This window comes from Mirounga leonina, unplaced genomic scaffold (assembly GCF_011800145.1).
Source record: "Mirounga leonina isolate KUSES-001 unplaced genomic scaffold, KU_Mleo_1.0 Mir_114, whole genome shotgun sequence".
NCBI lineage: Eukaryota > Metazoa > Chordata > Mammalia > Carnivora > Phocidae > Mirounga > Mirounga leonina.
The window spans coordinates 1,661,044-1,686,727 of NW_023270265.1; the positions used below are offsets into that span (position 1 = coordinate 1,661,044).

The 25,684-nt window shown below is 38.8% G+C and overlaps 2 protein-coding genes across 6 annotated transcripts in view; one reads left to right on the forward strand and one right to left on the reverse strand.

The window, feature by feature from the left end:
• ECD (ecdysoneless cell cycle regulator) overlaps window positions 1-25,089 on the reverse strand; it is a 43,055-nt gene extending 17,966 nt beyond the window's left edge. The window contains exons 1-11 of one of the 3 annotated variants that reach the window (XM_035021412.1): window positions 24,282-25,089; window positions 22,309-22,526; window positions 18,973-19,090; window positions 15,641-15,728; window positions 15,346-15,524; window positions 13,913-14,105; window positions 13,010-13,138; window positions 11,090-11,218; window positions 8,871-8,956; window positions 435-541; window positions 119-299 (exon numbers count right to left, since the gene is read on the reverse strand). In XM_035021412.1, the coding sequence (XP_034877303.1) occupies window positions 119-299; window positions 435-541; window positions 8,871-8,956; window positions 11,090-11,218; window positions 13,010-13,138; window positions 13,913-14,105; window positions 15,346-15,524; window positions 15,641-15,728; window positions 18,973-19,090; window positions 22,309-22,513 (1,415 nt within the window). In that variant the 5' untranslated portion in view covers window positions 22,514-22,526; window positions 24,282-25,089. Of the gene's footprint in view, window positions 1-118; window positions 300-434; window positions 542-8,870; window positions 8,957-11,089; window positions 11,219-13,009; window positions 13,139-13,912; window positions 14,106-15,345; window positions 15,525-15,640; window positions 15,729-18,972; window positions 19,091-22,308; window positions 22,527-23,690; window positions 23,862-24,281 lie in introns of those variants that run through there. The other 2 variants (XM_035021410.1, XM_035021407.1) reach the window with 2 other exon arrangements.
• The window catches only part of FAM149B1 (family with sequence similarity 149 member B1), a 79,714-nt gene continuing 77,959 nt past the window's right edge, over window positions 23,930-25,684 (forward strand). For 2 of the 3 annotated variants that reach the window (XM_035021417.1, XM_035021427.1), the window contains exon 1: window positions 23,930-24,184. Coding sequence is in view for 2 of the 3 variants with exons in the window: in XM_035021427.1 (XP_034877318.1) it covers window positions 24,138-24,184 (47 nt within the window). In the remaining variant the exon portion in view is untranslated. The remainder of the gene's footprint in view (window positions 24,185-25,684) is intronic. The other variant, XM_035021422.1, reaches the window with a different exon arrangement.

The following is a 25,684-nucleotide window of genomic DNA, read 5'->3' on the forward strand; positions in this document are numbered from 1 at the left end:
ACTAGATGACTTCAACATCTGCATTCTAACTACTTAGATATTTATACTCTAACACAACTAGATGACTTCAACATCTGCATTCTAACTACTTAGATATTTATACTCTAACACAAATTACCGAGGTAGCTCTGCTCCTTTGTGGGTTGAAACTTTGGAAATGAAAGCTTTCATGCTTTCTGAGACCTGACTTAAGTCGTAGTTCTGCTCCTCCTTGGAAATGGGCTCTGCTTCTGTTTTGCCAGCAGCTTCCTGCAGTAGCTGGTCCAGTTGATCTGGTGAGAGATCTAACCACCGGTCATCTGAAAAAGAAGAAAACAGGACAATGCCATACCACACTGAGCATGGCAGGTACTCTCAGAGAAGGGCCCTGTGAGACTTAGTGGAATATTTTCATCTTTCCTAAACCTTCTGCTCTATCCTGGTCCATCACTTACCATCTTCTGGAGGAAGATTGGCTTCTTCCTTCTTAAGCTCTTCTATATCAAATGGTACAGTTTGTAATAAGGTTAAGATTTCTTCACCTGGGCTCATAGCAAGAGAGCTATAAAAAAACAGAAGACATGGGAATTTTTTTATAAGACAGCTCAGAATAATAATCACAAAAAAATAGTATTTTAAAGCTGGGAGGAATAATCTAGTCTAATTTGTTTTGAAACAATTGTTATAGGTTACAGACCCCTTTTTCTCAAAATTTTACCAGGAACTCTAAAAGAGCTCAAAGAAAAACTGCTTTGTACAGCAAAGGAAACTGAAAAGGCAACCTACTGAATGGGAGAAAATATTTACAAAATCATACATCTGATAAAGGGTTAATATCCAAAATATATAAAGAACTCATACAACTTGGTAGTAAAAAAACAATCTGGGGCGCCTGGGTGCCTCAGTTGTTAAGCGTCTGCCTTTGGCTCGGGTCATGATTCCAGGGTCCTGGGATCGAGCCCCGCATCCGGCTCCCTGCTCAGCAGGAAGCCTGCTTCTCCCTCTCCCACTCCCCCTGCTTGTGTTCCCTCTCTCGCTATGTCTCTCTCTGTCAAATAAATAAAAATATTTAAAATTAAAAAAACCACTCTGATTAATTTTTTTCATTTAAATTCAATTAGCCAACATACACTACATCATTAGTTTCTTTCTTTTTTTTTCTTTTTTAAAGATTTTATTTATTCATTTGAGACAGAGAGAGAGAGCATGAGCAGGGGGGAGAGGTAGAAGCAGACTCCCCGCCAAGCAAGGAGCCCATTGCGGGACTCGATCCCAGGACCCTGAGATCATGACCTGAGCTGAAGGCAGACGCTTAACCATCTGAACCACCCAGGCGCCCTACATCGTTAGTTTCTGATGTAGTGTTCAATGACTCATCAGTTAAAAACAATCTGATTTAAAAATGGGCAGAGGACCTGAATACAAGATGTACAAATGGCCAAGAGGTACATGAAAAGGTGCTCAACGTCACTCGTCATCAAGAAAATACAGATCAAAATCACCATGAGGTACAGCTCACACCAGTCAGAATGGATATTACCAAAGGACAAGAGAGTTGGTAAGGAGGTGGAGAAAAGGGAACCCCCATGCTTTGGGGAATGTAAATTGGTGCAATCACTATGAAAAACAGTATGAAGAATCCTCAAAAAATTAAAAACAGAACTAGCATATGATCCAGCAATTCTACTTTTGGGTATATATGTAAAGGAAATGAAAACAGGATACTGAAGAGATACCTGCAATTCCCTTCACTGCAGGATTTACTCACAATAGCTAAGACATGGAAACCACCTAAGTGTCCACCAATGGATGACAGGATAAAGGAGATGTGCAATATTAATACAATTATAAATTGTATTATAATTACAAATATATATAATAAATATATACACATACATTATTCAGAGAAATATATATAAGAAGGAAATACTGTTATTTGTGAAATGGATTGACCCTGAGGTCATTATGCTAATGGAATAAACCAGACAGAGAATGACAAACACTGCATGGTATTACATATATGTGGAATCTCAAAAAAAAAAAAGTAAAGTTCATAGAAACAGAGTCGAAAAGTAGTTGCCAGGGACTAGGGAGTGAGGAAATAAGGAGAGGTTGGTAAAAGGAAGGGTACAAAGTTTCTAAATACCATCTAAGGATCTAATGTAAAACATGGTGACTATAACACTGTGTCTTACAATTGAAATCTGCTCAGAGAGTAGAACTTAAATGTTCAAATTGCCCCACCAAAAAGATAAATATGTGAGGTGATGGAACTGCCAATTAACTAGATCCCTTCAAATGTACAAATATCAAATCACCATGATGTATGCCTTAAATATTTACGATTTTGTTCCTCAATTATTTCTCAGTAAAGCTGAAAAAGAAAAACTGCTTTGATTGAAATGGAGTTTGGAAGCTCAGAGATGTATCCATTTCACCTTTGCCTTTGGTTCTGCAATAGGATGCATGGAACACCATTATGAAGCTGCTGACTGAGTACAACTGTTTCAATTTATATATAGCATATATATGAGAAAAAGAAAACCCAGAGGAAAGTATGAACTAAAATTAATCTTGCATGTATAATATGCTAGGCTAGCACTTAATTTTAATTTTTTTTTTTTTAAGATTTTATTTACTTGACAGAGAGAGAGCACAGCAGGGGGAGCAGCAGGTAGAGGGAGAAGCAGGCTCACCCCAAGCAGGGAGCCCAATGCAGGGCTCCATCCCAGGACCCAGGGATCAGGACCTGAGCCGAAGGCAGACTCTTAATGACTGAGCCACCCAGGCGCCCCAGGGTAGCACTTTAAATACATTTTCTTATTTAGTCCTCCAATTACTATTATGAGGTAATAATCCTGTTTTACAGATGAGAAAACCAGAGCTCAGTGAAGTTCTATAACTTTTGAAAGGCCATTGAGTTAGAACAAAGTCTCGAAGTCTTCTGATACTATCTTATGATCCTCCTACAGTAAACTGATGAGGAAGTAGTGCACAGAGATATTATCTGTATGATGAGCATATTATTTTATGATGGCAATGTGACCTGTTATATAAACTGATGGAACCCTGTCTGACCTATTTATACTGGAGCAAATCAAGTTATAGAATGGACTTACATTCATTTAAATAAAGATTTGCACACCTTGCTAAATCATATAGGTGACATAATCATATTATGCAAATATTACTAAGAGAAAAAAATAAATACACAAATAATCATAATAAATTACACAATATAAAATCATATTTATTTATTTTAGAGATAGAGAGAGAGAGAGAGAGAGAGTGTGAGCAGGGGGAGGGGCAGAGGGAAAGGGAGAGAGAGAATCTCAAGCAGACTACCTGCTTGTGCATGGCTCAATCTCATAACCCTGAGGTCATGACCTGAGCCAAAATCAAGAGTTGGACCAAATGCTGTGAAGAGTCACAGGAGAAGGTAATTAATTACATTAACTACAGAGAAGTTTAAAAAAAAATGATAAAGACAATGGAAGTAGTTGAGTTAGGCCTTAAAGAATGGGGTGGGGGGCCTGGGTGGCTCAGTTAAGTGTCCAACTCTTGATTTCAGCTGAGGTCATGATCTCAGGGTCATGAGATTGAGCCCTGCACTTAGCGGGGAGTCTGCTTGAGATTCTCTCTCTCCCTCTCCCTCTGCTCATACATGCTCTCTCTCTCTCTAAAATAAATAAATCTTTAAAAAAAATGGGGAAGATGTTTTCTTAAGATTTTATTTATTCTGAGAGAGAGAGAGCCCGAGTGCATGAGCAGGGCGAGGAGCAGGGGGAGAGGGAGAAGCACACTCCCACTGAGCTGGGAGCCCAACGTGAGGCTCGAACCCAGGACCCTGGGATCATGACCTGAGCCCAAGGCAGACGCTTAACCAACTGAGCCACCCAGGCACCCAGAATGGGGAAGATTCTGACAAGTAAGATAGGGTAGAGGAACTTCAGGCAAAGGGGAAAATGAGCATTAGTATAAAGGCAAAGAAGTGAGGAACATGTTCACAAAGCAAATGGTGTTCAGTTTGGCAAAAGTGTGGAAGACGAAGCTGAACAGATGGACTGGGATGAGAGCACAGTGAGCCTGAAATGGCTAAGTTTGGACTCAATGAAATAAGCAGTGGGTGATCACTGATGGCTTCTTTTTTATTTTTAATTTTTGTTTTAAGAGATTTAAATAATATAGACAAGTCCAAAAGATACAGCAAAAAAAAAAAAAAAAAGATGATATAACAAATGTCCATATCCTACCACCTAGAATTATAATATTGTTATACTTACGTCCAGTCTAAAGGAATGATTGATTACCCTTAACATAAAAAATTAAACATGCATGTACTTTAAAAATTTATAGATAAAGCTAATACTTTTCCTTTGATGATCAACATTATCTGTTCCAACCCATTTCGTTATTACCCAGAGGTGACTGCGCTCACAAATGATCCTTCTGGTCCACTGAGTGTGTGCGTGTGTGCGCACATGCACACACACACACATTTGTTTTATTTGCTGTTCTCTTTCCCTGGAATTTTATTCCCCCCCAAATACCTGTATGCCTCATTCCCTCACTTCATTTATGTCTCTTCTCAAACAGAACCTTCTTGGAAAGGCCTCTTTGACCAACCTATTTAGAATAGCAGCCTAGCGGTGCCTGGGTGGCTCAGTTGGGTGAGCCACCGACTCTTGGTCTTGGCTCAGATCATGATCTCAGGTTCATGGAACTGAGCCCTGTGTCAGGCTCCATGCTCAGCACAGAGTCTGCCTGGGATTCTCTTTCTCCTTCTCCCCCTCCCCCTACTCGTACAATCAATCAATCATCAATCAATCAATCAAAATCTTTAGAAGAGCAGCCTGTACGTCTCTTTCCTCATACACTGTTTTCTCTTCAAAGCACTTACTTATCACTATCTAATATCATATAGCGATTTACTGTCTTTCTCCTACACTAGCATGTAAGCTCCATAAGTGTAGGAAGACTTTAGGTTTAGGGCGCCTGGGTGGCTCAGTTGGTTAAGCGACTGCTTTTGGCTCAGGTCATGATCCCTGGAGTCCTGGGATCGAGTCCCGCATCGGGCTCCCTGCTGAGCGGGGAGTCTGCTTCTCCCTCTCCCGCTCCCCCCTCTTGTGCTCTCTCTCTCAAATAAATAAAAAACAAAAAAACAAAAGATCAGTGGTTTTCAACTGGGGACAATTTTGCCCCCAGAGGACATCTGGCAAAGTCTGGTGATATTTTTGGTTGTCACAATTGGGGGCTGGGTGGAGTGCTATTGGCATTTACTGGGTAGAGGCCAGGGATGCTGCTAAACATCCTATAATACACAGAGCATCTCCCACAACAAAGAATTATCTGGTCCAAAATGTAAATAGTGCCAAGGTTGAGAAATCCTGAATAGACTCATGTACATTTAGCTAATCTCTGGTTAACTAATGGATAGTGGTCCATCATACAAATACACTGCAATTCATTTATCTACTTTTTTTTTTTTTTTAAGATTTTATTTATTTATTTGACAGAGAGAGACACAGCGAGAGAGGGAACACAAGCAGGGGGAGTGGGATAGGGAGAAGCAGGCCTCCCGCCAAGCAGGGAGTCCGATGCGGGGCTCGATCCCAGGACCCCGGGATCATGACCTGAGCCGAAGGCAGACGCTTAACGACTGAGCCACCCAGGCGTCCCATTTATCTACTATTGATGGACACTTACATTGTTCAATCTTTCACTTTTACAATCTCTAATAATTTTTAGGAGAGGGATTAAAGATGATTGAAGATATATTTCAAGCAGATTCTCCTGGCTGTAATGGTTGCATTGGAAGTGAAGAGTCGCTAGAAGTTGGGAAACAAATTTAGGTATTGCCATAGTTCAAGAAATAAGCCAAAAAAAAAAGAAACAATAATTAGAGTAGGTAGGCAGTAAAAAAGAAAAATGCAAGACACGAGATAATAATAAAAAGGATCAAGAGACTGGATCCAAGGAGAGCCAGGAAGTCTAGGTGATAAGGAGGATGGTAGTACTCTTAAAAAAGAGAGTGGGAAACAGTCTGTGATATTAATCCAGGTATTAAAAAAAACCAAAACAAAACACTGGGAATTCAAGAACAGGTCTGGAGGGAGATGTGAGTTTGGTTTTAAACTGTTTAGAAGCTACCCTGGTTTGGGGAATGGGAGTCTCTTTTGCAACATTATTTAGAATGTTGGACATGTAGGGGCGCCTGGGTGACTCAGTCGGTTAAGTGCCTGCCTTTGGCTCAGGTCATGATCTCAGGGTCGTAAAATCGAGCCCCGCATCAGGCTCCTTGCTCAGTGGGAAGCCTGCTTCTCCCTCTCCCTCTGCCTGCCGCTCCCCCTGCTTATACTCTCTCTGTCAAAGAAATAAAATCTTAAATAAATAAATTAATTAAATTAAATGTCGGATATGGGGCGCCTGGGTGGCTCAGTTGGTTAAGCGACTGCCTTCGGCTCAGGTCATGATCCTGGAGTCCCAGGATCGAGTCCCGCATCGGGCTCCCTGCTCGGCAGGGAGTCTGCTTCTCCCTCTGACCCTCCCCCCTCTCCTGCTCTCTCTCTCTCTCAAATAAATAAATAAATAAAATCTTAAAAAAAAAAAAATTAAATGTCGGATATGTAAACTACTTAAAATTCTTTCTCCAGGAGTAAAAATATGATAAGTTATGGCACATCCATTTCCTGAAATGTTACGCAGCTCTTTAAAATTATGCTTATAAAGACTTTTTAATGTCGGGAAAAAGTAAGATTATAATGAGTAAAAATTATGGACAGGATATAAAGTTTTTATATAGTATAAAAATGTTTTAAAAATAACTAGATGAATGGGGAGGAGGGAAATCCTGGAAGGCAGTAGATCAAAATGATAATAGTTGACTCTCTGGTATAAATATTTTCCTTATTACATGTTTCTGTATTTGCTATAATGAGTGAATGTTATTTTGTAACAACAACGAACTTATTTTAAGATTTGAGAGAGAGAGAGTGAGTGAGAGACAGCATGAGCTCAGGGGGAAGCAGGCTCCCCACTGAGCAGGGAGCCCGACATGGGGCTCAATCCCAGGACCCCAAAATCATGACCTGAGCTGAAGGCAGACACTTAACCAACTGAGCCACCCAGGCACCCCACGAACTTCATTATTTAAAAAGAACTACCGAACCACCAATCTATCTTGTTTTGTGCAAGGAGCCCTAACTTTCCTACACACGAGTCTCTCTAATTTCTTAACATCTCTTTAACCCAAGTCTGTAAGGTAACACTTCTCTACAAGCAGAGTGGCCCTTTGAAGCAGATGGGAATCATCTGGGGGAGATTCTCCTAACCATGAGGGCCACCTCTTTTACTCTCCTGACTCTCTTTCCCAAGTTTTCTGAAATGATACCCTAAGAAGGAATCCTCTTGCCACCAATTATTGCCATAAAACTGATGGGAGTGGGACAAAGGCAGACGCAGACACCTCTGAGAGTAAGGACTGCTGTAAAGTCATTATTATCTCACGAACAACTGATGTTAAGAGTTCTCTCAGCATCAACTTTGCTTCACCAGTCCTCAAAGAACATTCTATCACACAAAGAAGTGATGTTTGCCATGCAAGCAGAATGACTGGACTTCAAAACCAGAAAGTTTTATTTGGAAAAAAAAAAAAACAAAAACCCAACAACAAAATGAGAAACACAACTTGGGAGCTTTTACCCATAATATATACAAAGCTATTCTTTCATATTATTTAACAGCTTTGAGTATCTCAAATTCAATTTTGCAACCATAAATTGAATTTTTTCCAATACTCAAATTCTGACCTTTGATTCCTGAGCTCAATAAGACTGAGGCTTTCGGCTAGAGCTCTATTTTTTCCTTGGTGCTGCACTGACCAGGAAGTGACCTCAAGGGACAACTCAGATACTATGTGGTCCACATCTATTCTGATCTTCTTTTTTTTTTTTTTTTAAAGATTTTATTTATTTATTAGAGAGAGAGATAGCTAGAGCAGGAACACAAGCAGGGGGAGTGGGAGAGGCACGCTTCCTGCTGAGCAGGGAGCCCGATGTGGGACTCGATCCCAGGACCCCAGGATCATGACCTGAGCCGAAGGCAGACGCTTAACGACTGAGCCACCCAGGTGCCCTATTCTGATCTTCTTTTAAGGGTCCTATTTCCTTCAGTTTTTGCCTTGTTTTGTTGTTTTACTGTGTCTTCAAATAATTGTTTCTTATATTCTGTCCAGAGTTTATAATTACAATTGGCAGGGGCTTAGTTGGATATGTTACTCCACCATTATGAGACCTCCATTTTATTAAATTTTAAAGGGGTGACATTTCCTTCCAACCTTGTGCTCATTTCTTTCTTCCCCCAGGAAATATATGGCAGCTCAGAATGAGATTTGATTTAAAAGATCAATGTCTGCTTTATTCTGTGTTTCAGACCCACCTAAAAGTAGCTAGACACAGCCAAGGGCTCCTATAGGAATTAAGCAATTGCTCAATATCAGACTACCTGAGTTCAAATCCTGCATCTGTCACTTACTAGCTGTGTGACCTTTAGCAAACTACTTAATCTCTCTTGGCCTCAGCTTCTCTGCTGTAAATAGGGAACAGTAATAATCATACTTATTTCATAGGACTGTAAGAGAGATTTGACAAATTAAAGTGGCCTACACTTTATAATTCCCAATGTTAGCCATTAGATGATGATGATGATGCCAGACGCAGTGATCTGCAAAACCCCCTCTCCCCCACCTTCAGCACCTTCAACAGTCATGATCCTTGCCATTAACTCTTTAAATATGGCAATTCCAACTCCTGCAACTATCTCAAGAGTGAGGAACTCCTTAACTTCTGGCAGGTTACCACTCTGCTGCCACGGTTACATAGTGATAAACTCACCCTTCTGGTTGGTTAACTGAGAGTTGGAAGTAGTTCTTTGCCATTTCTAGCCTTGCCTGGTACTGAGCAGAACCTTCTATCAGTCCCTTAAAAAAAAAAAAAAAAAAAGGCCTATCAGAACATTATTTACATGGTATCAATAAAATAACCTGCTCATCAGCAATTTTCAGGGAGGCAGTATGTGATACATTATTCAGGAATCATGAGGCTTGAGTCCAATCCCTGTTTTGTCATTAATGTACCTTTTTGGGCTCTAGTTTCTCCAAATAAGGGTACTAGGCTATATGTAGTAGTACCTAATCCTTTTCACCTTTAAGGACCTCTTTCCAGTTTGGATGATTTTCTGCCATTTTCTAATATTTAATTAGTTGTTAAAAAATAACTGATTAGTAATTTATAAAACAAAGTACAAATAGAAACAAAAAACAGCATAATCCCACTTTAACTACCATTTCTGATTTTCACATGTATGTTTATTTTGGCATTCATACTTAATATTTTATATTCTATCAAAAATAGACTATAATATCATAAGTACTTTGCCATATTGCTACAGTCTTTACATCATCATATTTTTAAAAATTTTAATTCCAGTATAGTTAGACTATAGTGTTATATTAGTTTCAGGGATACAATATAGTGTTTCAACAATTCTATACATTACCCAGTGCTCATCACAATAAGTGTACTCTTAATCCCCTTCACCTATTTCACCCATTCCCCCACCTCCCCTCTGGTAACCATCAGTTTTTCTCTATAGCTAAGAGTCCATTTTTTGTCTTTTTCCTTTGTTCATTTGGTTTGTTTGTTGAATTCCACATGAGTGAAATCATAGGGTATTTGTCTTTCTCTGACTTGTTTCATTTAGCATTTTACACTCTAGATCCATCCATGTTGTTGTAAATGGGAAGATTTCATTCTTTTTTATGGCTGAGTAATATATAGATCACATCTTCTTTACCTGTCCATCTATTGATAGGATATTTGGGTTGCTTCCCTTGGCTATAAATAATGCTGCAATAAACATGGGAATGCATGTATCCCTTTGAATTAGTGTTTTCATTTTCTTTGGGTAAATACCCAGTAGTGGAATTACTGGATCATATGATAATTCTATTTTTAAATTTTTTGAGAAACATCCACACTGTTTTCCACAGTGTCTGCACCAGTTTGTGTTCCCACCAATAGTGCACAAGGAAGGGTTCCTTTCTCTCCACATCCTCACCAACACTTGTTTCTTGTGTTTTAGATTTTAGCCATTCTGACAGATGTTTGTGATTCTGTTTTGCACACATTGTGATTTTGATTTGCATTTCTCTGAAGATTAATAATGTTGAGCATCTTTTCACGTATCTGTTGGCCATCTGTATGTCTTCTTTGGAGAAATGTCTGTTCCTATATCATCATATTCTTAATGGACTTTTCTACTTCTTGGATGTTTCCTTAAAATAGATTATTCAAAGTGAAGGTTCTCAGTTTGAACCTTTCTATAGCTCCTGGGACACATTAGCAAATTATTTTCCAGTTAAAGTTCTAACAATATGCAATGTTATGGCAATGTATAGGAATATTAACTTCACTACATATTCAATAGCACTAAATATCATACAGATCCTTTTTCACATATATGCAAAAGTATTATTGTGTTCATATGTATATCCTTACTACTAGTGAGAGTGAATATTTTAAGAAAAATTTGTTAGTTGTCTTTTTATAATTTTTAAAATCCATGTCTTTTTTTTTTTTTAAATATTTTATTTATTTATTTGACAGAGAGAGACACACAGAGGGAACACAAGCAGGGGAAGTGGGAGATGGAGAAGCAGGCTTCCCGCTGAGCAGGGAGCCCGATGCGGGGCGCAATCCCAGGACCCTGGGATCATGATCTGAGCCAAAGGCAGACGCTTAATGACTGAGCCACCTAGGCGCCCCTCTTTGTTCATTTTTCTATTTGGTGTCTTCATGTTTGCCTTATGATTTGCCCCAGTTGTTCTTCTGATACATGATAACTTTCAGCGCTCTATACAAGTGTTAGTAATTTTTCTAAGATACTGGAAACAGTTCATAGTTACCCCCTCATTAACACTGAATTAGAATGGTCCCTTTTAACTCTAGCTTCTATAATAATGTTACACATTAAATATGGACCATAGGACTCTAATTCACTAGCTTGATTTTCCCTGGATTGTACAGTTTTACAATCGCATTGCAACTCCTACCTTAAAGTAATCATTCTTTTTCAGACTTTCAAGGAAGCCAGCCCAAAGTGGTGAGGTAGTCATGAAGGATTTCCTGGAGTCAGAAAAATGTGGGCTACATTTGGAGCATAACATCTCAAATCCGTGAGCCTAGATGGAATAGATAGAATTTTCATTATTAAGTTACTTTCTTTCCATTTAGCCACACTTAAGACCTAGGTGACTGGACATATGGGCATATAGACATTTATAACACTGAATTTTATGAAAAATCTAAGTTTTTCAATTTCCATAGATTACTAAAAATTATAAAGAGAAAGCAAATAATACAAAACAAAGATTCTTGTTCTCTTCAAGATTTCTTTTCTTGCTGATTACAAAACCAGAAATTTAAACTTATTTCTTGTTTGCTTAAAAAAAGGCTTGTAAAAGGTTTCTTGTCTAACAGAAATTATAAATGAATTCAGCATGGCCTTAGACATAGGAAAGGGAAGGGAGGGAATCACTCTATTTTAAGTGTCTTCTGACTAAAAATATAATGAATGAGCATAGCAAAATAAGTCAGACAGGGAGCTTTCCTGATCACTCTAGAGAAAACTACTGTTACCAATTTTTGCATATCCTTTCAGAAGTAATGTATGCACTTAAGCAGATGTGTGGTCTGTGTATGTCCTACTGGATCCCTTTTGTCATTAAATGGCAACATACACACTGTTCTAAACCTTGCTTTTTCACCAAGTTACATGTGTTGGAGATCATTTTATATGATTATACAAATTTATCCATTTCACGGCATAGGTAACCGTAATTTACCTATTTCTCTACTAATAGGCATTTAGGCAGTTTCCAATCTTTTGCTACTACAAATAATTCTGTCATGAGTATCCTCATACACCTTTGTACACATGTAAAATATATGGAGGATAAATATCTAGAAGTGAAAATGAGCAGGAGGGTTTGTGCATTTATATATTGATGGATATTGACAAATTGTTATAAGAGATTGAATCAACTTATATTCCCATCAATGATGTTTGAAAGTATCTCTCTCTATATATATTTTCATCAGTCCAATATATATTATCAAACTTTTTGATATTTGCCAAATGGTAGAAAACACTGTTTTATAGCTTTAAGTTGCATTACTTTTATTATGAGCAAGGGCCAACATTTTTCTTATGTTTAGATTAAAAATCATTTGTATTTCCTTTCCTGTGGACTGTCTGTTCAGTTTCTCAACATTTTTTATTAATTAGTATTTTTTTTTCATATTGACTTGTAGGAACTCTATTATATATTAAAGAAATTAGCTCTTTTTAATTTAAATTGCAAATATAATACTTTCTTCAGGTTTACTATCTTTTGACTTTAGTTATGGGGTTTTTCTTTCCCACACAGAAATGCTTAATTTTTTTTTTTTTAGAAGGGGGAGGGAGGAGCAGAGGGAGAGGAAGAGAGAGAATCTTAAGCAATCCTGAGATCATGACCTGAGTTTAAATCAAGAGTCGGATGCTTAACTGACTGAGCCACCCAGGTGCCCCAGAAATGCATAATCTTTAATAATCAAATTTATCAGTCTTTTTTTTTAATAGCTCTGGTTTCAAGTCCTGCTAAGAAAGGTCTTTCCTACGCAAATTATCAAAAATTCTCCTGTGTTTTCTTTCAGATTTTATGGTTTCAATGTTCTCTTTTAAATATTTGGTCCACCTGGAATTTATTTTGGGATAGGTGTGAGGGAATCAACTTTAATTTTTTAGACAGCTTCACAGTTTTTCTATTATCATTAACTGAATAACCCATTTTTCCTTCTTGTTTGAGATGCCATATTTTACTACATTCTCACATAAGTAAGGTATTTTTCTAGACTTTCTATGCTGTATCATTATTCCATTAAGAGCCCTTTTACCTAAAGGAAGAATATAAAATTTTATGGTTCATTACCAACTTCATGCCCAATTCATGGGCTCGATATTGAGGATGAGATGGAGGAGGCATCTTGTATCCACTCCGCCGGTCTGGCACAAATCTTTGTTGTACCAACTGTGCGTATAGACATTTAGTAAAAGTCACCTGGACGTTGGAACACAAAATACATTAGTTTTCCTGAAAGTAAAAATTTGACTATCATTTCACAGTTCATAATTTCATTTATGAGCTTCATATTCATATGAAATGCAAAGAAGATCCAACCTATTCACTGCCAACATTTTTTAATAACAGCTTTATTGAGACATAATTCACATACCACAAAATTGACCTCACTGTCTACATTTTAGTTATCACTAATGGAATTCTTCTCATTAGTTACATTATATGGCAATTTGGGTGGGTAGAAGATAAAGAATAATTCTTAAGTCTCTGGAAGAAATGAAATGTTTTATTCTTTTTTTTTTTTAAAGATTTTATTTATTTATCTGACAGAGAGAGACACAGCAAGAGAGGGAACAAAAGCAGGGGGAGTGGGAGAGGGAGAAGCAGGCTTCCCGCTGAGCAGGGAGCCTGATAAGGGGCTCGATCACAGGACCCTGGGGTCATGACCTGAGCTGAAGGTTGGATTTACTTGCTTAACGACTGAGCGACCCAGGTGCCCTGAAATGTTTTATTCTCAAGAAGAAAATAAAATAGGAAAAATATGGTCAGAAAATATCTAAGAAACGTTTAGATATTAAATAGGAAGTGAAGTCTCTTGAAATCTTCCTCCACGGATGGGAGAAAAGAAAAAAGAAAAAAAAGTATATTAACTTGCCATGAGGAAACAGAATATTTCCAGTTTTTTCTAGCGCACAATGATGTTCAACTCTTTTTCCAGTGACAAAAACTAAATGACCAAGAGAGCTATCTTACCGATGTCATTATTCGTGTTTCAGGCAAGAAAGTCTTGAAAACACGGCAGGCTCGCAGGTCAGTGGGGTCCCGCAGGTAAAACGCCTGGACTCCCGCAGCCACCAATCTGGGGTGCTGCTTTAACACTGCTACAATGCCAGATGGAAGGAAGCAGCGTGCACGATGAAGGGAGGCTTGAGTTTTTTCTGGGTATCTGTGACAGGTCACATAATTATTTTTATTTTATGATATGTAAATATCTAGAATTCTTCTACCATTTACTTCCTCTTATATTGTCTTGGTTCATCAAGAGTAAGATGTAGAATGACAAGGAAGGTGAAGATAAAGCTACCAAATACACTAAAAACTGCAGAAAAGAAGAGAGAGAAGAGCAAAAGTAGGAAAAAATGGAAAATAAAGAAAAGGAATTAAGGTAGTTCAACAGGGGCGCCAGGGTGGCTCAGTGGGTTAAGCATCTACTTTTGGCTCAGGTCATGATCTGTGGGTCCTGGGATGGAGCCCTGCATTGGGCTCCCTGCTCAGTGGGGAGTCTGCTCTCCCTCTCCCTCCGCCCTTCCCCACTTGTGCTCTCTCTCTCTCTCTCTCTGAAATAAATAACTAAAATCTTAAAAAAAAAAAAAAAAAAGGTAGTTTAATAAAGACAAAACGAAAACCCTACTATTCTTTGGGACAAGGATAAAATCACAGTTCATTCTTCTAAAACAATGATACAAAGCATATTGAACAAAGTTAAAAGACATTTTATATTGTTAAAACTTGAATGGTGCTAAACATAGAATAGGTACTCAAATTCGAAAGGCCAAACTAATATGTTATTAGGTGAAGGCTCTTCTGAATAGAACCTAAAGTGTTCCACATAGGTCAAAGAATCCCATCCAGAGCCCCAGAACCACAGAGTACATAATGCTCCCTTAGGTTTCATTCCTATTGGTCTCAAAATTTTTATCTATAGATATAGATAATACTTAGCCACAGTATCTAAGTAAATAAATGCAAAAATATTGGGAGTGGAATATTAACACCTATGAATGGGAATTTAAAGATATATCTGTGGCTTAATTTTATTTATTTATTTATAAATTTTATTTACTTATTTGACAGAGAGAGAGAGAGTGAGAGCAGGAACACAAGCAGGGAGAGTGGGAGAGGGACAAGCAGGCTTCCCGCTGAGCAGGGAGCCTGATGTGGGGCTCGATCCCAGACCCTAGGATCATGACCCAAGCCGAAGACAGATGCTTAGCAACTGAGCCACCCAGGCGCCCCTGTGCCTTAATTTTAAAATATGTAAATTTAATTTGTTAGCCACTTTCATGAAGGAGGAAGACAGAATGAAAATGAGCATTAATCTAGGTGGAAGAAATTCTACATTTGAGAGACTTGAGCTGCACTAAATAAAAAGGCTCCTTCACTAGCAATGAAAATATTTTTCTTACCCTCTGATGCGCCTATTCACAGCAGCTCGTATAGATTCTGAAGCCAAAATTTCTTCTGGGTGTGTTGAGATTATATTCAATGCTTGTGGGATTGTTGGGGGTGTGGTGGGTAACCAGGACACTGCTCCAGGTTTCCTTGGTGCAGGAATAATGCATAATTCTCCACGGTGGAAAAACACCTGCAAAATGATACATTTTAATTTTCATTCTGGGCACTGACAAACTCTAGGTACATATGAAAAATGTTACAACATGATTTCATCTCTGTAAATTTTCCAAATTTGGGTATACTTACCCTATTGGCACTATTATCAGGATCCAACCATTTAGGGAGAAAGTCAGCAGCTTCTATTAACAAGAATTCACCATCATTGTCTTCAATCCTAATGCAGAAGAAATTCTAATTATGCATTGAAAAAGCACATATATGCTACTAATCAGAACACATTTATTCTAATATTTTTTCTTTCATTTTAGTAAATATCTGAATACATGCTATGTATAGATTATTATAATAAGACACCATTAAGTACTGAAGAAGATTTTAAAATTGAAGGAGGATTTGGAGATGATAAGGAGAAAAAATAAGTACATAAATAAATAACACCAGACAAAAATATGAAAAATATACAATAGGGTGTCAAAAGAAGAAAAAAATCACCTAGTGCCGAGATTCGGAAAGCATTTATGGAAGTTACTTGGACCTTGAGAGATAATTTTGTTTTTGTTTCATTTCTATCACATTTTTTAAATTTAAAATTTTTTTTAAAAAGATTTTGTTTGCTAGAGAAAGAGCAAGAGAGAGTACAAGCAGAGGGAGTGGCAGGCAGAGGGAGAAGCAGGCTCCCCACTGAGCAAGGAGCCTGATGTGGGACTCGATCCCAGGACCCTGGGATCATGACCCGAGCTGAAGGTAGACGCTTAACCAACTGAGCCACCCATGCGTCCCAAAATTTAAATTTTTTTAAAGATTTTAACTTTTTAATTATTTATTTTAGGGAGAGAGAGAGAGTGAGTGAGAGAGCATATGTGCAGGGGTGGGCAGAGGGAGAGAGAATCCTGAAGTAGGCTCCCCACTGAGCACAGAGCCCCATGTGGGGCTTGATCCCGGGACCCTGAGATCACGAACTAAGCTGAAATCAAGCTGGCTGCTTAACCAACTGAGCCACCCAGGTGCCCCTAAATTTAAATTTTTGAATAGGTAAGGCAGTCACATGATTATACTTTAAAAAAACACATAAAAAGTTACATAATGAAAAAGTTTCCTTCCTACTTTTGTCCCTAATATGTCCCTTTCCTACCCTCCAACCATTGTTATTTCTTGTTTATCCTTCTGGAAGTTCCTTATGCATAATCTAGCTAATAGGAATATAAATTCTTATTTTCTCCTCTTGTCACACATACAAAAGGGAAAAAAGATTTTTTTACTTTTAATGGGTGGATATAAGGAGAAAAGGAGAGATGTTCTTGGGAGAGGGAATAGTATAAGCAAAATTATGGAGGTGGATATTTAAGGTGGATATTTGGAGAATGACAATTAGTAAATAACAAGACTAGAAAAGCAGAGTTATGGGGCGGTTGGGTGGAGCAGGTGGTTGAGCGCCTGACTCTTGGTTTTGGCTCAGGTAGTGATCTCAGGGTTGTGAGACTGAGCCCTGGGTTGGGGTCCTCGATAAGCATGGAGTCTGCTTGAGATTCTCTCTCTCTCTTTCCCTCTGCCCCTGCTGCTTCTGCTCTCTCTCTCTAAAATAAATAAATAAATCTTAAAAAAAAAAAAACCCACAGTTATATCATTTTGTGAAGAGCTTTAAATGTTAGCAGTCAGTCAGTTAAGCGTATGTCTTCAGCTCAGATCACGATCCCAGCGGCCTGGGATTGAGCCCTGCATCAGGCTCCCTGCTCTGTGGAGAGTCTGCTTCTCCCTTTCTCTCTCCCTCTGCCTCTCCCCCTGCTTGTGCTCTCTCTCTCTAATAAATAAATAAAATATTTAAAAAATTTTTTTTAATGTTAGCAGACTCAATGAGAATGAGCGTAGTTTTATACACAAAAGGAATGAAAGGTTTCAAAGCAGGGTAGAAAAATGGTTAGAGTCCTACCTTAGGAAGATTAATCTGTCAGAGACATAGAGGAAGTTCTTTCTTTTTCTAATTTGTTTAAAAAACTGGTAAGACAGTAGATGTCTATTATTTAAAGAGCTTTATAGGCCTGGTGTAGGTATGAGCCATCATTATATAAAGATCAGAATCTGGGGCAGCTGCCTTCAGCTCAGATCATGATCCTGGAGTCCCAAGTCAGGCTCCCTGCTCAGTGGGGAGTCTGCTTCTCCCTCTGCTCCTCCCCTTGCTCATGCTGTGTGTGTGTATATCTCTCTCTCAAATAAATAAAATCTTAAAAAAATAAAATGAAGATAAAAATCCATACACAAAGGCACTGCCCTCTCCTTATTATCCTTGTAAAGACAGAAATGGATATCTTTGTGTTTGTTCACTTAAAATGCTATTATTTGTTAAGAAATGATTGCTAATTATTTTTAGGTGTGGTAACAGTAGTGTTTAAAATAAGAGTTATCTCTTATATTTACATCTTAACGTATTTAAAGATCAAATGGCATGTTTGTGATTTGCTTTAAAATAATCTTGCTATGTAATGGGGGAGTAGGGGAAAGGTATAGATAAAGTAAGAATGTCCATGAATTGAAAATTGTTGAAGCTGGGTGTTAAGTACATATGAGTTTATTCTCTCTACTTTCATGTTTGAAATTTTAATATAATAATATTCAGAGTTGTTTTTCTTTTTGTTCTGCTGGGGAAGAGGTTGAGGGGATAGATTAGAATTTGGGGACTGACAGGAAAACTAGGAGAACATATGGCAAATGGGTGAAACGCCCTCTGCTGACACAACTTGGTAATTACAGAGAACTATCAGTTCCCATTTTAAATAGATTTAAAATGCAGTGTTACCTACTTTGCTTTCAATACAACTGTTCCCTGATTTTTTGTTAACATTTTCTGTATTTCTCAAAAAATACAGTTAAAGTATAATAGAGGAATACATAGTAAAGAAATCTGTAAAATATATATATGTACATACAATGGGATTTTTTACTACAGTTTTTCTAAACAGTAGTACACCCTTTGGTATTGTTTGGATTTTTTTTACCATCTGTATTTAGCCTTTCTTTTTTTTTTTTTTTAAGATTTTATTTATTTGAGAGAGAGAAAACGAGTCGGGGGAGGGACAGAGGGAGAAGCTGAGCAGGGAGCCTGATGCAGAACTCGATCCCAGGACCCTGGGATCACGACCTGAGCTGAAGGCAGAAACCGAAATGACTGAGTCACCCAGGCGCCCTGCATTTAGTCTTTCATAATGAGAATTATTTAAAAAAAAACTAAAATAGGCAGGTTTTGTTTAAAAATTTTGGAAGTTAAGCTCTCCAATGTACTTTAATTTTTTCCTCAAGAAAAGGAAGTCACAAGAGAAAAGGAAGAAAACACAAAGTCACCTTCAAAATCTATGTCTCAAATTTGTACAGTCTCCACCAGACTACCGAAAAAAATTTACTAAATGGATAAAAACGTAGTCAGTCTCAACAAAAGAATTCCTTTAGATTATTAAAATAACTAATACCTTGCTACTATCTCTGGAAATTCCTTTGTAATTTGCTTTACTACATAAACAATAAACCATTCATCTTCAATGTTATCCCCAAACTTTGTCATGCCAAACATATGAGCAGGAACATCTCCTGAAAACAAGAGAAAAGCAATCAAATAACCAAATAAATTTGTCAGGGCACAAAAAAAAAAAAAAAAAAAAAATTTGTCAGGGCACATAAAAATGCAAGTAATCATTCAAATAAACAAACATTCATTGACTGACCATGCTGTAGGTACTATACGGGGAGCTGGGGCTGCAATCCTGAATAGGATATAAAAAGCCTAGTTATGAGGACCCAAGGTCTAGACAACAGGAGATGGACCACCACGCCATCTCAAAACAAGATGATGAACAGACGTATGCACTGGGGCATGTGAGCATAAATAATGTCATACTGAGCTATGCTCACTTGGAGGAATGACAGAAGTAAGTTGTCCAGAAAAAGAGAATAGCATGTGCAAAGGCATATAAGCATGGCAGACAATACAGTGTTCCGGGAATATAAGGAAGCTAGATTTATTTTCTTTAATATATATATTTTAAGATTTTATTTATTTATTTGACAGAGAGAGACAGCAAGAGAGGGAATATAAGCTGGGGGAGTGGGAGAGGGAGAAGCAGGCTTCCTGCTGAGTAGGGAGCCTGATGCTGCAGGGCTCGATCCCAGGACCCTGGGATCATGACCCGAGCCAAAGGCAGACACTTAACGACTGAGCCACCCAGGTGCCCAGGAAGCTACATTTATATATATATTTTTTATTTTTTTAAAGATTTTATTTATTTATTTGACAGAGAGAGACACAGCGAGAGAGGGAACACAAGCAGGGCGAGTGGGAGAGGGAGAAGCAGGCTTCCCGCTGAGCAGGGAGCCCAACGCGGGGCTCGATCCCAGGACCCTGGGATCATGACCTGAGCCCAAGGCAGACACTTAACAACTGAGCCACCCAGTCGCCCCAGGAAGCTAAATTTAGATGGAGCAGAATTTTTTTAAACAAATGCAGTATTCAAAAATATGTAGAATTTAATACACTCCTAAACAACCCAAAGGGTCAAAGAAGAAATTACAAGGGAAATTAGAAAATACCTTGAGACAAATGAAAACAAACACGTAACATACTAAAAACAGTGCTAAGAAGTTTATAGTTATAAAAGATCCCAGATCAACCACCTAACTTTACACCTTAAGGAACAAGAACAAGAAAAGCTAACCCAAAGCTAGCAGAAGGAAGGAAATAATGAAGATTAGAACAGAGATTAATGAAACAGAGAAGAGAAACATAGAAAAAAATAAAGTGATTTGGTTTGTTGAAACATTACAAAATTGACAAAATCTTATATTAGTAAGAAAAAAAAAGGAGACGCAAGTAACTAAAATCAGAAATGAAAGGCGATATTACAACCTATACTACAGAAATAAAAAGGACTATAAGAGAACACTATGAACAACTGTACACCAACCAACTGGATAACTTCGAAGAAATGAGTACAGTCTTAGAAACACACAACCTATCAAGACTGTATCATGAAGAAATAGAGAATCTGAACAGACTGGTTACTAGTAAAGGACATTGAATCAGTAATCAAAAACTTCCCAACAAAGAAAGGGTCACTAGAGAATTTACCAACATTTAAAGAAGAATTAACATCAATCCTCTTCAAACTCTTAAAAACAACCGAAGAGGAGGGAACACTCCCAAACCCATTTTATGAGGCCAGCATTACCTTTATACTAAAGCCAGACAAAGACAATACAGGAAAACTATGACCAATATCCCTGGAATACTGATGCAGAAATCCTCAACAAAATACTAGCAAACTGAATTCGACACATTGAAAGATTTTACACCATGACCAAGTGGAATTTATTCCTGGAATGCAATGTAATGCATATGAAAATCAATCAATGTAACCTACCACATTAACAGACTAGAGGTCAAACAACAAGCACATTGTGAAGTGTCTCAAGAGCTGCCATGGCAAAAAAACAAAACAAAACAAAAAAGTAGGAAGCACAGCCCAACCAACTCTTCTCCCCACCCCAGATCTCTCAAATTTCAACTAGAGAAGCCCCAATTAGAGCGTCTATTTTTATCTACCTTATATATTAAACTTCAATTTGAACTTTATGCAGAAGCAATGGATAACTGGTGAAGGATGTTAGGCAGAAGATTGACGCGATCAAATTCGTGTTTTACAAAGGTAACTGGCAACAGTGTGAGGGACTGGAGATACTGTAACCAGAGAGGTTAGTTAGGTGGCTGCTGTGGTCTTCCAGATGAAGAGATAAAGAGCGTCTAGATTGTAGCCAACAAATGTAGAGAAGGGGTTGTATTTTAGGAGTAACCACACTAAGATTTAGTGCTTGACTGAACATGGTCAAGTGAGGAGCTGAGTATAATTTTGAATTATTAACAAGCTGAATAGCTACGTGGATAATAATGCCATTAAGCAAGACAAGAAAACATTGGGTAAAAATGATTTTCTAGGAAAAAGATAAGGAGGAGTTGGTCTTGGATGTGCTGTGCTAATGTGACGGTGTTCTTGCCAATAAATATCACGTGTTTCGGTGAATAGGGGTTCAATAAAATTAACACCAGGGAACACATTTGGCAAAAATAACAGATGAACACTACATTGAGACCTAGATTGACAGTATCAAAAGATGCCAGACTCCTGATCTGAAATAAGACCCTGCATGAATAAGAGCTGTGGTCACCTATTGGTGCCTCATTTTACCAAAGCTATATGAAATGATAAGAAAATCAGATCTCAAGCACCAACAACACAGAGAAGCCATGAAGCAACCTCAAAATGCTTCTGAGTAGCAAATAATGGCCATAGGCCCAATTATTTCTCTTTATAAGCCAGGCAGAGCCGCATAGTTTCAAAACTATGTCAAACAAGGCAGCCTACTAAACACATGATCAGGAATGAGGAATACAGAGTAACCACTAAAGGGAGCTACAGTTAAGGAAGCCAGATGCCTGAACCTGTTTAGTAAAAGTACTTAGATACATTACAGCACAGGAAAGTAAAGTTCCAAAGAACAGCCATGGTTTAATAATGTTGAGTATGTTAGTTCTCAAGGTAATTACTACTAGAAAGCTTTCATCAAATGAATTAAAAAAAATTTTTTTTTGGTAAGTTTAAGGACTTAGCCAAATACAGGCAAGCATCACTAATCAAAAAAGTTCAGGTTATAAATCTCCTCACAACACTGAATCAACTATGGACTATTATATATTATAGATCACTCTTGTCAGAATTAGAAGTCATATCACATCAAAATAAGTAAAAGAGCCTTACCTTTCCCAGGTTTATATTTAAGATTGAAAGGCTGATTCTGCCAGATATAGGGGACCAGCATAGGTGCAAACTGAGTCATTATCCTCTCAATATACTTTTGAAGAATCTCTTTGTGTTTTTCTGGGTCCCTTGGTTCATCTGGTATCAGGAATAGGTGATACTCCACAGTGTCTTCCACTATAGCAAGCTTCATATTTTCCTCCATTCTTCTTTGAAAACTACATTTAAAGTTTCAATAATATAAACCACATAGAATACTGTAGAAGTAAAACCCAATTCTCTGAACTATTCGACATGATTCCATTGTTTTCCAACATTCAGTTATCCACGTGTTATCGTTTTTTGCCTTGATCAAGTATGAGTATTTAATATTCTTTTAATGATGCTTTTATACTTAAAATTATGTTTTTCATACTTGCAATTAAAGGAACTTTTGATATGATAAATGGAAATCGAGTATCACATTCCCAAATTAACTAATAGTATGCAAGAATAAAATAAAAAACGTTTGAAAAAAATAAATTAAAAGAAAGTTTGCCCTCACACTAGCACTAGTGTGTGTAACACACTTTGAGAAGCACTGCAATAACATCTTATGTTCTGCCACTGATTAGTTGTGTCACTTAGAGCACCTCAATTTCTCTTTTTGGGGCTTTTCCCTTAACTGTAGAATGAGAATGTTACTCTTTCACTTCTAAACTTCTCCCCCAGTTTAAATTATTATTTAAAACTCTTTAGGGCAATCTCCCTCTGCAGAATTTAAATCTTTTATGACTATTGTACGGCATAGGGGAATTCAAAACCACAAAACATGGCCTATCATCTCACACCAAAATAATTTGCCCATGGTTCTTAATCCTAGAGCTGTCCTAAAACTGTCCCTTTTTCAGGTCTGGAGCGGGGTGGGGGGTGGTAGCTCCGGTATATAAGAAGAGGTAAATACCTCTATTTACAAAGTACTAGCTTACTATTGCTGCCAGATGAGGCTTGGAAAAGGGAGGCACTGCACTGGATGGTCCACTGTAAGGCACAATTCGATTTTTATTCTTACTCGGTTTCTCATGGGCTAATAAAACGAGGTCGAGAGGAACCTGCATCTTCTATCCGGTCTGTCCAAATCGTTTGGCTTCTTAACCCAGAGGGACAGATAATCCCATCCACCCACCTCATAATGCCAAGCACACATTTTTATGAAGAATTTAGTGTCAGAACTGGAAGGGACTTTGAAATCACTCAGGCTAACTCCTTGCTGTACAAGTGAGAAAAGTGGCACACAGAAAGAGAAGCCACCACGCAGCAGAGAGCCGAGCTGGAGTCCAGGGCTCTTTACTCAGACTAAGCTTCCGCCCTCCATTCGACAAAAGGAAGCCAATTCCGCTTACATTCTCGGCCTCCCCCACGCGTCTCCGCCGCGGCCCCTTTCCTCGACCGCCCCTCCCACCGCGTGAGCCGGTCGGGAGCTGCCAGTAGCAGCCAAAGCCTGGCCCAAGGTCAGTGCAGACGCCTGCCGAGCACCTGCGGCCAGCGGAAGCTCTGAAAGACCCGCTCGGCCCCGGAACCCCCGGTGGCGTCACTGCTGCGCGTCCGCGGGAGCATTACGCGGTGCCTCCGTGCGTGCGTCACTTCCGCCCCCGCGGGGAAGCAAGGAGGACGGAGGACTGGAGGGGTGGGGACCCAGGGAGTGGTGGCGGTCCGGAGTCCAGGCGACGGGGCGTGACGGGGCCGGAAGGTGGCGGGAGGGGGCCGGGCCGGAGCCGGCGGGAGGGCCAGGCCCGGAGGCCCCCACCCTGGCGTGCCCGCCCCCTCCACGACAGAGGAGGAAGAGGAGGATGATCTCCAGATACACTCGGAAGGCGGTGCCGCAAAGCTTGGAGCTGTGAGTGTACTGCTCAGCCATCCTAGCCCGGGCCGGGGGAGGCTGAGGCGGGCCGCGGGCGCCCTGGTTGGAAGCCTTCCCAACCAGTGCTTCTCACCTTTCCCTTTCCCGGGCGGGGGAAGGAGAATTTTCTTCGGAATTCTCTCCTCCCAGACTTGTCAGACGCTGCCCGGTCTGCCTCCATCTCCAGCTAAGGGCATGTCACTTGTGCTTTCCTAGGACTTGGCCCTCTTGGGCTGCACTTCTGTACTCAGGGACTGGGTCTCCTATGGCATTTGTCGTTTCCTCAGTGCTTCATGCCATTGACGAATCGAGAAGTTACCAATAGCTGACTGAGCGCTACAGAAAAGTTGAATATGTCTAGTGCCAGGCACCGTGCAAAGCATGCATTAGCTCACTTAATCCTATCAGGATACAGAATAGGGAATATTATTTTGCACATTCTACAAACAAAGATCCCAGATTTAAGATTGTAGTATGCCAAAGATTATACAGGCAGAAAGTGGTGGAGCACACAAACCTGGTGTCAGTCTGACCCCGAAGCGTTGGTCATAATCATTACACTAACTGCTTCCCCATCTCTGCAGTTAAACATCAGAATCCTTAAGGATAAGTTTTGCTCTAGAGAGCAAATATTTAAGCTTAAAAACCCACCTCCCACCCCTGGTGAGGTGTTGTAATTTAGCAAGTAATGATAATGTTGTACATTTGTTAATGCTTTATACTTTCAAAAAGACTTTCACATCTTGATCCTTGCAACAACTCTGTAAGATGGGTATGATTATCTTTCAGTTTTTCAGAACATGAAATATTAGAAAGGTTACACATCCTAAGATTATATAACCAATAGGTTTTGAGCTCGGGCTTTTTGTCCTCAAATTCCAACTTTTTTTCTCTGTAGAGCTATGTAATTTTAGCAACCATACATTAAAAAATTAAATATTAACTACATGGTAATAACATGCATGGAATCTTCAATCAATCTGGGTGTCTGGCTAGGCTCTTTCCTGGTCATGTGACTTTTCAGCAGATTACTAAATATTTGAGCATTCATTTCTGTAATATTGGTCTTTCTCTAAAAGCATATCTAAAGTGGTGGCACAGGGCTTGACACATAGTAAATGCTCAGTAATTGGTAATTTCCTGTCCTTTCCCAGCTTTATTTGGTACAGTAGCCATACAAAGAAAATCTGTGATCTCGCCTTGTCTTTCAGAAGCTTATTATCTACTAAGTAATAGGATATCTACACAGGAGCAATTCAGATAATAAGCTTTTTAGGAAGTAGAAGAAAGTAATTTTCCAATAAAGGGAACAGGACTTAGCTAAAAGTCTGCTTTTATAATTAATTCTGACCATTCTGAGAGTAAGAAAACAAAAACAAAACTCATTTGTGGAAAAAATTGTTGGTAGGCATTTAGTGGGTGAGAATTACTCCAGTATAGTACATTATGTGTTCTCTATTGTTGATTTGATTGATACTCTCTAAAGACAAGTCTCTT